Source organism: Elephantulus edwardii, unplaced genomic scaffold, assembly GCF_000299155.1.
Source record: "Elephantulus edwardii isolate Elephantulus edwardi_28Jun2011 unplaced genomic scaffold, EleEdw1.0 scaffold00003, whole genome shotgun sequence".
In the NCBI taxonomy this organism is placed as follows: domain Eukaryota; kingdom Metazoa; phylum Chordata; class Mammalia; order Macroscelidea; family Macroscelididae; genus Elephantulus; species Elephantulus edwardii.
The window spans coordinates 7,613,848-7,629,595 of NW_006399753.1; the positions used below are offsets into that span (position 1 = coordinate 7,613,848).

The 15,748-nt window shown below is 49.9% G+C and overlaps 1 protein-coding gene across 1 annotated transcript in view; it reads left to right on the forward strand.

Annotated features, from left to right (window-relative positions):
- The window catches only part of ZFAT (zinc finger and AT hook domain containing), a 137,264-nt gene that overhangs the window by 74,807 nt on the left and 46,709 nt on the right, over nucleotides 1-15,748 (forward strand). The window contains exon 11 of the mRNA XM_006879270.1: nucleotides 8,465-8,553. Within this exon, the coding sequence (XP_006879332.1) occupies nucleotides 8,465-8,553 (89 nt within the window). The remainder of the gene's footprint in view (nucleotides 1-8,464; nucleotides 8,554-15,748) is intronic.

Consider the following 15,748-nt stretch of genomic DNA (forward strand, 5'->3'; position numbering starts at 1 on the left):
AAAGGTCTAGGTGCGGACCCTGAGCTCTGGGGTCCTAGGAGGAAGGCCCTTGGTGCTGCAGCCAGTGACTCTCACCCTTCTTGCTCCTGAAGTAACAGTTCAGTGCAGGACTCCGCAGGGACATTGCTGCTCCAGGCAGTGGGGGAGACTCAGCACTCTTTCCCCTTTCGGCCGGCAAGTCTGGGTGCAGAGTGACCCCCTCAGTCCCCTAAAGTTAATCCTGCCTCCAAGGACGAGAAGTGCCCTCCCTGAGCTTGTTCTCAGAGTCTGGCTCTGGGCTTCATGGGCCCGCTGTGTGGAAAAGCACTGTAGCTTATAGCTGGCTGGGGTGAGGTGGTCTTGGAAAAGACCTTGAATACAGGGAAGCCACAGACTGGAAAAAATATTTGGCAATGACATGCCAGATAAGGGACTTATATCTAAAATTTATAGAATACTCAAGCGCCAAAACAAGATAAAGATAAAAAACCCAAATGAAAAATGGACGTAGGATATGAATAGAAACTTCACCAAAGAAGACTTTCACATGGTGAACAAACACATGCATGAAGGAGTGTTCAAAATCCCTAGCTCTAAGAGACATGCAAATCAAAACAACTACGATATCTCACCCCAGTAAGAATAGCAGAATTCAACAGAGCAGCAAACAGCAAATGCTGGTGAGGTCGTGGAGAGATTGGGATCCTTATTCACTGTTGGTGGGAGTGTAAAATGGTGCACCCACTCTGGAAGGCAGTATGACACTTCCTCAAAAAGTTACAAATACCATTTGACCCAGCAATTTGACTACTGGGAATATACCCTAAAGAAACCAGAACTGACACCCAAGCAGATACGTGCACACCCATGTGTATTGCGGCTTTGTTCACAATAGCAGACAGTTGGAAACAACTCAAGTGCCCATCAACAGAGTGGATAAAGAAGCTGTGGTATATTCATACAATGGAATAACATGCAGCATTGAAAAACGAGGAACTCATGAAATATTATACAAAATTGGTGACCCTGGAGGACATTATCCTGAGTGAAATATCTCAGTCACAAAAGGACAAATACTACATATTGCTACTGTTTTAAAACGGGACTGACATCGGAGTTGGGGGGAGACTGAGAAAGATGGGATAAATTATGTATACTTCATTGAAACAGATGAGGGAGAGGACTGTTGAAAAGGGCTATAGGGTTAGGTATTATTTTCATGACAAGATTACAGAAAAAGAAATGCATATTAAAGTGGACTGTGGACTGGGTAGGGGGGAATTGTAAAGAATCTTTTTTCTTCAAAGAGAAAAAGCAACTGGAGGGAGGGGTGGACAGGAAGGAAAATGCAACAATGAATGAATGGGGGAAAGTTAAATGGAAAGAATATGTTGTAAAAAATAAATGGGTGAACCTGGAGGACATTATGCTGAGTGAGGTATCTCAGTCACAAAGGGACAAATGCTATATGGTGCCACTGTTGTAGAATGAGGCTGGCATTGGGGTGGGGGTAAGACTGAGAAAAACTGGATGAAATATGTTTACGGCATTGAAGTCTATGGGGGAGAGAATAGTCTAAAAGTATTATATTTTAGGGCATTATTTTTATCGTAGGAGTATGCAATGAGGGTTGTAGAGTGGATTATATTTGGGGCTAGGGAGGTGAGGGGGGGGGATTGTGTACCAATGAGGGAGTTTTCCTTTTGCTTTTCAAGGAGAGGAGCAACTGGGGGGGAGGGGGGAGGGGTTTGTGAGGGGAGAAGGGTGCAACAATGAATGAATGGAATCCCAAAATCTCTGTAGATGTTCATTGAAATGAAAAATAAACAACCTAAATTTAAAAAAAAATCATTAATAAAAACATTTAATAAAAAATTGTGGGGGGAAGAAAAGACCATGAATACTTTTGAATTTTGAAATTTAGAAATTACTGACCGGATTTTAGGGTTTTGAATTAGAAGACCCGTCTTCTGAATCATCTACCTTTTTGTAGACAGAACTAATTGTTCTAAATACTTTTCTGTTGCACAGTGTCCTAGTTCCCTAGAGCTGCTGGGACACAGACACCACAAAGGGGCCACTCTAAGGGACAGAACTTCATTGTCTCACAGTCCTGGGGGCAGAAAGGTCTCAGATAGGGTCTGCTCTGTGTGGGTTCCTTCTCTGTTGATAGTCAGGGGTGTAACTCAGTTCCTCAGCACGCAGACCACCCTCACATGACACCCGTGTCTCATCAGGACAGAACAGGTTTGTCGCTCGGAAGCATCGAGTCATAACTGACCCCTAGCTGACCCTCCAGAGGGTTCTCAGAGACCGTAGGTGGCACAGGAGGAGATTGCCTGTCTTTCTTGTGCAGAGAGGCTGGTGGGTGTGAACTGCCTGCTTCTCAGTTGTCAGCAGAACAACCCCTTCCTCAGGAAGCCACCAGAGGTGTGTAGAGGGCTCAGGGCTCGGACACAGGACAACATTGAATCCCAAGCCCTTCCACCAGTGTGCGCCCAGTTCTATCAGTGCATAAAGACAGTGTGGTTTTTAAAGTTCTCTTTACATCTCGATTCATTTTCATGTGGAAAGGTTACCCATTACCATTGCTATCCTATCCTCGGGGGCCGCAGGTGGGCGGCAGTGAGCCCACTGTGCAGGCTTGCTGAGAGCACTTCCTCCCTTTGCTCCTGGCGGGGTTCTGGGTCTTTCTCTTTGTTGGGATTGAATTTTGCTCCCCACTCCAGTACGTGCTGTAAGTTCTAACCCGTATACTTATGGTTAGGCCTGGGTTCTCTTTGTTATGTTAATGAGACCTTTTTAGCTGAGGGTCTTTTAAATCATTCTCCTCTGAGATATGAAAGAACAGATGAAGCAGAGAAGGGATGCATAAACTGAGTTGGCGAGGGGTGATGGATACTCAGCCAGACATCATCTGGGAACCAGGGAATGGAAACAGAAAGGTGAAGGGACCTTCTCCCAGAGCTGACAGGTGGGTGCCCTGCGTTCAGCCTCCCAGACCCCTGAACTGTGAGAAAACAGTTCTGAATGATGAAGCCACCTCCTTGGGGTATTTCTGTTCTGGCCAGCTCTTAGCTGACCCTCCTTTGGGTCTTCCGAGGCTGTGAATGATATGGGGGGAGATTGACCATCTTTATCTCAGGGAGCAGCTGGTGGATTTGATCCACCTCCCTTTAGGTTGGCAGTGCAACTCCCTACCCCCTAGGCCACCAGAGCCCAAGAGGCGAGGGCACAGGGCTGCCCTGCCCCCGCTCTGTCTCCTGTGGATTGGCCAGCTCACCTCTTGAATCCAGTGCTTTCAGGGCTTCAGTTCTCTGGGGAGAATTTGCTATTCCCTTTAGAATCTGCATTGTGAACCAGAACCCACATTTGAACTGGAGTGGCTGGTTTGAAGTCTTGGTTTGTTCGCAGAAGGAAAACCTGACTCCAGTGTGTATTCTGCCAGGACAGTCCCAATTGCTGGCTCAGCTGCTTCTGACTTTATAACCTGGATGGGTTAGTCCTATTTTGGGCTCCTCTCCTCTCCCATCAAGGGAGCAGCCCTCGGCCCCTAGGTGTGAAGGTCAAGGTGAGGCCGTACCTGCTGACTCCTGCTGGTTGACAGCCGCACAGGTGGCTGTCAGAGCGAGCAGGCGTCTCAGGTTCCATGTGCGGCTGTAACACTAAGGCCCTGGGTGGGCAGCTCAGGGAAGAACTTTACTTCCTCAGAGCTGAGGCTGTAGGTCCCGAATCAGGGCACGGGCTCTGGGCGAAGCCTCCCCGATCCACTCTGGAGGGGCCTCCTTATCTCAGCTTCTCCGGCGCTCATGCCGGCGTTCCTTGGCCATCTCCGCGTGGCATCTGGCTTACCCAGCTTGTGCTTCTTCTCTGTCTCCTTCCCAGGCTTCATTTCTCACAGAGGAGTGGGTGCAGGGCTCACCCCTCACTGATGTAGCCCCCCGTTAACACAGCAGAGAGCCCCGTCCCTCACTGAGGCCATGGTTCAGCCCATTCACTTCATAACTTCAGGGATGACATGTGAGAAAGTGTGCAGCCCACCCTCTTTTCCTTTGTGGATCCTGTGACTTCCCTGGGCCACGTGGAGAGCCAGCCTGTGACCCGCCCTCCGCCAGCCCGCTGAGGTCACGCTAACCTGGGATAAACTCGAGATGCTTTCATTCCCTCGTCCTGTGATTCTCAGGAGTCTTGATGGGAAGCAATCCAATCATCCCTGGATGCACTGTTCTTTCCTGATTAGTCATGAAGAGTGTCCTTTGTTCTAATTAGGCAGCAGCAGTGATGTCAGGTGCTCTCCCAGGCCCGTGCTATGGCTACTGCATTGGTTGGGGCAAACATTTCTAATATTTATAGCCTGGGCTCTGATGCCTGGGGTGGAGTGGCTGTTAGGGCCTCCTTGTCTCTTGCTGAGCCTCCATGGTGTATCTGTAAGGGCTAAATCTTCACCTAAAATGAGGCAATTCCATTTGTTCATTTCAGGTTTCCTTTGGAGCTCTTAATTGCTTATTTTTTTTTATTCAAATGGCCTCACCCTCAGTAACAAAATACCAGCTTGGATAGGGTTCCTTTGGCTCTCCCCACTTCCCTGGAGGAGGAGAACCCCAACTCCTTGTAGTTCAGGCTGTTGGGCTCAGTCCAGTGGAGGCTAGTGTCCCTCTGAGGGGAGATGTGTGTGCTCCTGTGACACCACTGAAGGCGTGGAGTGTCTTGGGCCTTCCGTTTGGAAAAGGATGCTACTGTACTGAGGAAAGAAAGAACGATCTTTGAAAAATTTCACGTATTGCCTGTCATGTTGGGGCTAGGAGCCACCGAGTGAAGTATAACTCATAGTGACCCAGTGAACAACAGATCTGAGCTCTGTCCTGTCCCGAGTCATCCTCGTAATCTAAGACACACTCAGGCTCATCGCAGAAGTCACCATGTCAACCCACCTGGTCAAGCGTCTTCCTCTCTTTCATGACCCTCCACCTTCCCAAGCAATAGCCTTTCCAAGCAGTAGCCTCTCCTGGCAACATGCCCAAAGTATGAGAGATACAGCTTGATCATCTTTGTCTCTAAGAAGCACGCTGGCTGCACCTTCGCCAGGACATACCTGTTTTTTCGTTTGGCTGTCCATGAGGTGCTCACTGCTCTTCTCCAGCACCACAGCCCAATGACTTCAGTTCTTCTTCTATTCATGGTCCAGCTCTCGGCAGCATAGCAAGTGATTGACAAGCCCGTAGTCTCAATCAGGTGTACCTTAGTCCTCACACTAACATCATTGCTCCTCAGCAATTTGGCTCGGTCCCTGACTGCGTAGAAGTGAGTAATTTCCCCCACATTTTGGTCTTGTATAATTCCTGAAATCTAGAACTGGGATTTGTTCGTCCCCCTAGAGGGATAGAGGTATACTACGGGGTTAGCATGTTTGGTGTTCTTGTGAAGATGAACAAGACTTCCTGTTGATTCCATGATGACAGATGTCAGGCTCTGGGGCCACTGGATGGGTTAGGCACAGCCCCTGGTCACGGGCAGTTGTTGGCAGCCCAACCTTGGGGACCGGTAGTTACAGTGTTGTGTAGTTGGGGCAGTGGCGGAAGCGTGTGCCAGTATGGGGGCAGCGCCAAGAGGAGCTGGCTTCATCCCAGTCCTGGAGAAGAAGCTTAGTTTGAGTAGTTAGTTAAGTGAAGAACCAAAAGGCCTAACACACCTCACGGTCATCGAGTCGATTCTGACCCATTGCAACCCTGCAGGACAGAGTAGACCTGCCCGTGGGCATTCCAAGGTGGGAGTCTTTTCGGAAGCTGATTGCCACAGCTTTCTCTCATAGCTTTGAACCACTCATCTTTCCGTTAGCAGCCGGGTGATTTAACCACAGTACCCCTATGGCTCTTAGAGGGCAGAAGGGCACGAGTTGTTCATGAAAGCCTGGGCTCTTAGATGGCAACGACATCCGGCAGTGTTTCCAGAGCTCAAGGACTTACATATTCCACAATCTATCATTAGGGAAGATACGCTGTAGAGGGAGTCAGGCGGGGTGGAGGGAAGAGTTAGTAATTGATTCTGACCTTGGAGGGTTTTGTGTGCTGTGCTCTGTAATTTTGACATTATTCCAGTTGGAGTTTTTGACAGATTTTGTGCAGGAAGACCATGGGAGTGTTTGTTTATGCTTTACATGATCTTGATGGAGGCAGGGCTATGGATAGATTGATCGATGATGGATGGGCGGGCAGTGTATGTGTGTATGTATGGCTGTGTGGATCCGTGGAGAGATGATGGATGGCTGGTGAATAGACGGAGGGGTGGGTGGTGGATGGATGGATGGATGGATGGATGGATGACTAATGATGGATAGACAGACGGACAGATGGTGTTTGAATGCAAGGCTGAGTGATGGATAACTGACGGATGGTGGGAGGGTTGCATGAAGAGTCCAGGAGTTTTACAAGTGTTTAGGAAAGGAGAGTGTAAACCGGTTTGGAAGTATGAGGCATAGGGAGGAATACATAGCCCTGAGAAATAGTTAGGAGATGAGATGAGGTGTTAAAAACGTGAGTGAAGGTGAGGGCAGTGTCATGTGGAGGACGTGCCCCCGCGCACCGTGTGGGGCACCGTGTGGGTGATGAGCTGAAGGAGAAGGCTGGAGATGTCCACTGTTCTGTGAGGACGATAGTGAGGCCACTTCAGGACATTTGGGCAGCTCAGTGCCCAGTCAAGCCAGGAGTCAGCTCTTGGGGCCAAAGTAAAAGATGCCAATTTTGGCATTAACAGTTCACAGAGGCCGTGGGAAGCAGTTCTGCGCAAGGAGGCACCCAGAAGGAAAAGAGATGTGTGGGCCTGCTGGTGAGCGGGGGTGTGTGAGAGCGAGGTGGTGGGGGGCTCCAGGGCCTGAGAGCTGATAGCTCGAGGGACTCGGGGGCAGAGGCATCTCGGCCGTCACGCGTGTCCAGTTCCGTGAGGGCTGGAGGCTGCCCGTTGGCCTGGCTTCGAGGAGTGTGCTGACACACTCTGGGTGAGCTGGTGCCAACGGCCAGTGTCCAGGGGCTTGGAGGGACGGTGCAGGGGGAGCAGAGGCCGAGAGGATGGACGGGTGTGCCGCCTGCTCGGATCAAGCCAGCTCTGGCCGTGGCTGCCTGCAGACCTTTGTGAGCTGCTGTCCTTGACCTGACCTTGACTGCTGCCTAAGCAGGGTGGGGAGGTGGGTGTGTTTATATGCAGTTGCACACGTTTGCAAATTGAGGTTTCACTGAAGCAAATCAGGGTCCAGAAAAGGTAGCGCAGCCATATATCTATGAATTATGTTCTTAACACGTATGGCGGCTCGCCCCACTTTTACATATGTGTCACCACACCATCGACTCTAAAGAGCAGTGTTTGCTGATCCTCTGTCATTTTCTGGGTGTCCTCTCATACCCCCCCCATAAGCTCCTTCCCGAGGTAGGAGGACCAGACAGGGCACGGCCCCCAGATACACCGACTCGACTCAGGCTACAGTTTAACAGGACTCCCAGGTGATTTTAATAGACCCCAGGTTGTTGTAGACACCCCGGTGCCCTCGCCGTGTGTGCACAAGAATCACATGGGGATCTTGTTAACATGTAGGACAGGGTTCTGTAAATGTGGATGCGGAAGCTCTGGTGGAGCAGCCCTGAGGAGCTGCGCTGCCTCTGGAGGTTCGAATCCACCCGCAGTTCCTAGGGAGAAAAGGAGCAATCACCTCTCATGCAGTTTATAGCTTCAGGAAACCCAGCGGAGGCTTCCTGAGTGGAACAGGACAGTGCGGGAAGAGTGAGGAGGGGTGGTGTGCGAGTTCTCAGCAGAGCTCTGACAGGAAGGAGCGCTCAACACCCGGGATCGCAGGTGCAGGCCTGTGCTCCCCGGGGGCACGTCCTTGTGCAAGGCCTCCTGGCTTCCCAAGAGCACCCTAGGTCCTCAGGGCAACTGCCCCATGCACCCCGGGGTGAGCTCCTGGCTGTCCCCAGGGAAATGCCAGCTGCTCCTGGGCCCTGACTCCCTGGGACCACCCCTCTGTGTCCTCCCTTTGAATGCCCCGATGCCAGATGCCCTTTCCTTTCGCCCCCTGGACACACCTGGCCCCCCTCCCCTGCAGACCCGCGGATGCTCTGCTGATGGACCCTCCCCAGCTGGAGGGCCGGCCTCTTCTGCATTCCCACCTGGTTGAGCTCTCTTAGCAGGCACCTGGTGGCTCAGTGGTTGAAGCACCCGGCCATCACTCTATGGGAGAAGGAGAAAGCAGGCACTATGGGGCATTTTTGCTCTGTCCTGTAAGGTCACATGGGCCAGAATTGACTTGATGATAGTGGGTTTGGATGGACTGTGTGTGTGTGTGTGTGTGTGTGTGCGCGCGCGTGTGCTCACTCTTACTTACATTCTGGCCTCTCAGACATCAGGGACAGGTGCACCCCAAGTCGTGCCTGGCTCCGAGTCCCATGCAAGGACAGTGGGGTGATTATCTGTGCTCACCTGGTGCTTTTCCTCTTTGCAGGGAAACAGTTCAAGTGCACGGTGTGCGACTACACGGCAGCCCAGAAGCCACAGCTGCTGCGGCACATGGAACAGCACGCCTCCTTCAAGGTCAGGAGCCCGCAGACTGGAGGGACAGGAGGTGCTGAGCAGGGTGGTGGAGGCTCTGGGTGGAGGGATGCTTGCTCTGTAGTGGTACATGGAACAGCACGCCTCCTTCAAGGTCAGGAGCCCGCAGACTGGAGGGACAGGAGGTGCTGAGCAGGGTGGTGGAGGCTCTGGGTGGAGGGATGCTCGCTCTATAGTGGTACATGGAACAGCACGCCTCCTTCAAGGTCAGGAGCCCACAGACTAGATGGACTTGCTGTGTGGGGAAGTGGAGGTGCTGGAAGGGGGATACCACCTCTGCTGCAGGACGTGTGCCTCCTTCAAGGTAATGGCTGTGATGGGCTGGAAGGTGCTGGGCAGGGAGGCAGAGGTGTCTCCTCTTGTTCATGGACCATTGCTGAATTCAAGGTGTGTGTCTGTCCGCTTTACGCTCCCTCTCTTTGTAAGAGGAGCATGTTCTCTGCACTTTGGACCCCAAGCTAAGGTGTAGTGTGTGGGAGGATACGGGGCTGTGTAAAGTCAGAGGCTGCACAGAAAACAGATGGAGAGGAGGGAGGGCAGGTCTAGGGGCATGCACTGTGCTTCTTGACATGTCACCTGACGTAACAGGTGTGGAGGTGCCTTCCTGGGGGACTGTGGTGAGAGTTGGACAGTGCTCACAGTGCCTGGATAGTGCCCCGTGGAGTGGGGCTCAGGAGGTGTGACCTGGTGATTGTTGTGTACAATCATTTACACAGGGTGCGTGCTGTGACCTTTGCCACTGCTGATGGTACAGCTATTGTCTTATATAAGCCTACACCTTACTCAGTAGGCTGCGATGTTTTGTTAAACACATTCACCAGACAGTAGCCATCAGCAGTGATGGAGGTCTCCCCACCTGCACTGTGTAAATGACTTGTACATGAGAAATACCGAGTCATAACTCCTGTGTGTGGTTAAGCCACGAGTTGTAATATTGAAGGATGCTATGAGTATGTTGGATGATCCAGAAAGCCTCAAAAGAAGGTGATGGGCCTACACAGAATCCCTGTACTGAACTGACGGACACAGATGTCAGGTAGTGCCATGTGAGCAGGAGTCATTGGTAATGAAGGAAGAAATTGAAGTTGCACTGAAGATGTTGGCAAAAGATCAGCCTTCAGGAATTGATGGGATAACATTTGACATGTTTCAGCTAGCAGATGCAGCCCTGGATGCAGTCACCGTCTATGCCAGGAAAGCTGGAGGATGGCTGGCTGGCCAACTGACTGGAAGAAGGCTATGTATGTTCCCATGCCCAAGAAAGGTGACCCAATACAGTGTGGAAACTATCAAACAACACATGCAAGAAAAATACTACTGAAGATCATTCAAAAACCAGCTACAACAGTACTTAGATAGGGAACTGCCAGAAGTTCAAGCAGGATTTAGAAGAGGCCATGGCACCAGGGATATCATTCCTGATGTCAGATGTATCCTGGCTGAAAGTAAAGAATACCAGAAAAATGTGTATTTATGGTTTATTGATTATGCAAAAACATTATTAGACTCTCTGGATCATAACAAGTTGTGGGTGACATTGAAAAGAATGAGAATTCCAGAGCACTTAATTGTGTTCATGCAGAGCCTATACCTAGACCAGGAGGCTGTTGTGTGAACAGAGCAGGGGAGCACGGCATGGTTTAAAATTGAGAAGGGAGTGCATCAGGGTTGTATTCTCTCTCCATACCTGCTCATTCTGTTTGCTGAGCAAATTACTCAAGAAGCTGCACTCTATGAAGAAGAATATTGTGGCATCAAGATGAGAGGAAGGCTCATCAATAACCTGTGCTATGCAGGTGACACAGCCTTGCATGGTGGAAGTGAAGAGGACTTGAAGCACTTGTTGCAGAAGATCAAACACTACAGCCTTCAATATGGATTGCATCTCACACCAAAGAAAAAAAACCCCACCTTCTTACCATTGGACCCATAGACAGCACCATGATAGATGGAGAAAAGATTGAAGTTGTCAATGACGTCATCTTACTTGAATCCACAATCAGCACCCCTGGTACTAGCAGTCAGGAAACCAGGAGACATATTGTGCTAGAAATCTGAAGTCAGGGACTTCTCCAAATTATTGAGGAGCAATGATGTCAGTTTGAGAACTAAGGTGTGTCTGTTTCAGACAATGGTCTTTTCAGTCACTTGTTATGCATCTGAGAGCTGGACCATGAATAAGAAGAATTGATGGCTTTAGAGGCAAAAATGATAAAGCTTCATCTCGCATACTTGGGCGTGTTGCTAGGAGAGACTGTTCCTTGGAGAGGGATATCATGCTTGGAAAGGTGGAGAGTTGCTGAAAGAGAGGAAGACTCTCAACCAGAGGAATTGACACAGTGACTACTGAGGTGGGCTTTAGGGTGTCAGAGACTGTGGGGCTGGCATGGGATAGAACGGGGTTCAAGTCTGTTGTTCATCCAGTTGCTGTGAGTTGTACTTGACTCAGTAGCACCTGACAACAACTGGATAAAGACAGGAGCTATGGTGGCCCAGTGGTAAGGAACTGGGTTGCAAACCCAAAAATACGCAGTTCGAATCCCCCAGCTGCTTCATGGTAGAAAGGTGATTATTCTCTTCCCATGCATTTTCCTACCTCTGAAAACCCACTGTAGGGTCAACTGTGGGTTGATTCTGACTCAACGGTACACGGCAACAACAACAATAATCCAGTAGTGGATAAGGAGTTGTACTGCTAACTGACAGGCAGGAGTTCGAATCTACTAGCTGCTTCATGGGAGAAAGATGGGCAGTCTTCTCTCATGTGATTTACAGCCTCTGAAACCCGTCTAGGGAGTCAGCCGTGAGTCTGTTCCAAATGGGCATCAGTGAGTGGAGTTTTTCCTTAAAATCGATGCCAGTCCAGCATGTGTTCTTGGGAACTGAGTTCATTGAGACTTGCCCATTGTGCTCTAAAATGCTTGATGAACTTGTCTCACACGCTGAGCCCCCGACCGTAGAATGCGGGAAGGACCCTTGTCTTCTCTCTCGTGACTCCAGCAGTATAGCAGGTCTTATACCTCTTCCCCTGAGTCTCCGTCTGACCTCCTCATCCACTTTCAAGGACCCAGACAGGTAAACGCTGGACGATCAAAGCTGGCTGTTTGGCCCACTGAGAGGCACTTCCACTTGGCCGTGGAGAGGAGCAGCTTTCTGGGGACCAGGACTTGGGCGTATTAGAGGGACTGTTACTGGGCCTTCCAGAGCTCCCTCACCTTAGGTTTCCTTTCACCTCTGCTCTGTGCCAGAAGGTTTTCATGAAGGCACACTGGTGTTCACTTCACACCCCTCCTTTCATTTCAGTGGCAAATTTGCTGTGAAATCAAGGCTCACTCTTTTACTTGCCTGGTGAGATGCCTTAAAAGGAAGTTTGGAGAGATTTTCTCTCTCGTACTTTGGGCCAGTTATCCGGAAGGGCCATCCCTGAGGAAGGACATCATACTTAGTAAAGAGAGAACACCTACAATGATCCGAGTTCACCCAGTGACTGCACCGTGGGCTTACACACAGTAGAGGTTGTGAGGCTCGTGCAGATGGGGCAGGGTTTAATTTCACTGGACATGAGGTCTCCATGAGCCAGAGCCGTCTCAGTGCCACCTGATGACAACAGAAGTGTAGCCTCAGCTCCCTTCTCCCAGGAACTGACTCCTCCGTGCTGCCTGATGAAGACAGCAGTGAGGCCTCAGGCACCAGGGACTGACTCCTCTTGGTAATATGTCCAAAGTATGTGAGATGCAATCTCTCCCTCCTAGCTTCTAAGGAACATTCTGACGGCTTTCTCCAGAGCTGGCTAGTATGTTCCTTTGTCAGTCCCTGGGACGTTCACTACTCTTCTCCTGAACCACAACCCAGAGGCATCTGTTATTCTGCCATCTTTATTCATTGTCCAACTTTGAGATGTGTGAGAAATAATTGAAAGATCCTTGGCTTCTAGTCTTTGCACGGGCATTCTTGTTCTTTAGTACCTTGGAGATGTACTAGATACTAGATTTCCCCAATGCAACAAGCCTTTTGATTTCTAGACTTTTGTTACCATGGGTTTTGATTGTGAATCCAAGTAAAACTAAATTATTGACAGCTTCAGGCTTTATCATAATGTTGCTTAATGCTCTAGTTGTGATAATTTTTGTTTTCTTGTTGTTGAGACGTAATCCATATTGAAGGCTGTAGTCTTGAATCTTCTGCAGCAGGTGCTTCAGGTCTTTTCATAATGTGCACACAGAGGTTGTATCGTCTGCATGACGCGGATTGTTGAGTCTTCTAACCCTGTGACCACACTCTTCTTCATCCATCTTCTTGGCTTACTTGCTCAGCATGCAGACTGCGTGGGTGTAGAGAAAGGATATAGGTTTGAAGCTCTGTTAGTCCCGCTCATGATGGCATCTCCCCCGCCCCCAGTCCTCTCCCAAGCTTGGGCCAAGGGCTCTGGCTCCATGGGCCACAGTCCCAGGACAGCTGTCTCATGTCAGGTCTTTGTTTCTCTGCCGCGGCTGTTGGTATTCTGGGGTGGGGCCCAGTCCGACTGGCTCAGTAATCCCTGGCCCCAAATGACATGTACTAATTCTCTCCTTCATGGCTGGTAACGTGAGGCCCAATGCTGCTGAACCTGCTTTATTGAGACCTGATCGAATGGCAAAGCTAGCCAGTCCCCTCAGGATACACCGTATTTGCATGCTTCCGCCTGTCACGTGGTGAAAGTCAGAGGGAAAGCCACTGTAAATGATACCCCTCCACCACCACCACAAGGAGACAGCACGTCTTCCTCCTACAGAGCACCTGGTGGATTCAAACTGCTGACCTCTTGGTTAACAGCCCAACTCCTAATGTAAGGCATTCCTGTGGCAGTCTCTCTTGGGTACGTATGTGTTCTCTCTCTGTGTGCATATGTTTAGCAGATATGGATCCAAGAGGAGTGGGAAAGGCTGGAACAGAGTGATGTGGATGTACAGGGGGAAGAAGGGGTTAATCATTGGGTTGTACAATTTGATTGGTGGAGGGGTGAGGGAAGGTGGGGGGAAAAAAAAAAAGAAAGCTGCCCCTATAATGGACTTTCTCTGTGGCTGGAGGAAGGTGAAGAATTATATCCAATCTCTCCGTCCATCCTTTCATTTAAGAACGTTTCACTAAGGGAGATCAAGAAATGAAAACGTGGAGGAGATCCAAGATGTGGCGGGATAGAACGAGACACTCCAAAATCTAATCAGAATTCGATAAAAGGGAGAGACCGGAAAGTGGAGTTGAGGAGAGGCGTGATTTGGAGAGAAAATGGCTGAGGAGTTTCAGATCCTTGAGGACCTAGATCTTCAGAGTCAAGAAGTCAGTTAAGTCCCGAGAAAGAATAAAAAAAATTAAATTCTTGCTGAGGATGGATCAAGGGAAAGGCTAGATGCAATAAAGAGATCATCTGTCCAATATCATTAAATAAATAAAATGTCAAAAAAACCAAACAAAAAGACAGGGGGATCTTGGAGAAGGGGCAGCCAGCATGCTCCGTGGAGGCAAAGGCGATGAATACTTTGGGCATGTGCCTGGGACAGGCTATTCCTTGGAGAGGAACAGCATGTGTAGGAAGGTGGAGGGTCAGCGAAAGAGAGGAAGACCCTAAGCCTGGTGGCTGACACAGTGACTGCAGTAAAGGGTGTGAGTGTGTCAGAGATTGTGAGAACGGCACAGGATAGCACAGGGCTCAGAGCTTTTCTTCGCAGGGTTGCTGTGAGTTGTACTTGACTAGACCACACCCAACAATAACGTGCGTGTTTGTGTGTGTGTGTGTGTGCGCGCGCGCACGCGCGCGCTTTAGTTAGGAAACACTTGAAAGGCTAACTCTCGTGCTCCCTTTTAAAAGCACATATTTTTATATCTGTATTTTAAAAATAAAAGCAGTATACTCGGACAGTGTGAGATTTGGAGGCTCCTTTGAGTCCTGTCCTCGTAGGAGTTTTTGATGTCATAGTTTAGTGTTTTGACAAGGTTGAGGTCATGACATTCATTCAGACTTTGGCAGACAGTCAGACCGTCAGCTCTGTTTCTGATGGAGCGTCTGGAGAACGTGGGTCAGGAGCATGGCCGGATGGTCGGTGAGCGTCTTTGACTTCACATTTTCGGGGTTCTCCCCGGCCGAGGCGGGCTGGAGTGCTGAGGCAGCTGCTGCCATCGCTCTTACCTTCCTCCGTGGTGACTTCCCCTCCACAGAAATGCAAGTGCAACGGCTTTCTCAGTGGCAGCAGAGTGAATCAACTGGCCCCTTCGTAATTAGACAGCTCAGTCCTCCTCAGGTCTGGATGGTATAAAGAACCGTCAGGGACATCTTCCTGCTGAAAGTCCTCCTGTGCCTGTCTCCTGCAGCCAGCAGGCTGTGACCTCCCTGCACGAAGGAGTCACGGGGTGAAGGTGTCACTGTCTGGCAGCGGCCACTGTGATGCGTTCCTGGGTGGCCTGACCCCGTGCTCTTCAAGAAGCAGGAAGAGGGTACTTGCGAGCCAGGACTGAGCATAAACAGACTCGTTCCTCTGCTTCAACTCTGCTTCTTGCAGATGAACAGGCCGGCGCACCGTTCTGTGAGGCAGGTGATGGGTCCGAGGGAACCACCCTGCCCTCTCTCCGTCGGGCCCATCTGACCATAACTGTCGCAGGGTTCTCTGTCACGGCTGTGATATTAGAGCCGTTACTCAGAAGATTAACAGGGCCAGTTGATTGAGCGGCTGTCTCCTTGCACACGAATCAGAAGTGACTTTGTGTTTAAAGTTTATCTTTCCACATAGAACGGAAACCCAGGAAAAGGTGGCCTCCTTTCGCTGGGCTTCCAGACATCATCACACGTGTAATTGGACATTATTGTTCATACTTGCTGAGATCCTTCACCACTTGTGTCTCTGAGCCTCACACCAGCCACAGTGTCACAGCAGTGTGTGCGCCACAGTTTCCAGTGGAGTTTTGGAAGTCAATCAGCATGCCTTTCTTCCAAGGTGCCTCTGGGTGGACTTGAACTGCCAGCCTTCCCGTTAGCTGCTGAGTGCTTTTGCCATGTTTTAATAACCTAGGAAATGGGATTGCAATGACTTATGTTGCAAAGACCATTACTCTTTTCCTTGTCGTCAGAGGCATGAGGGTGAGGTGGAAGGTGCTGATGAGAGAGAGATGTGAAAGGTGCTGATAAGATGACAGCGAGAGAGAGAGA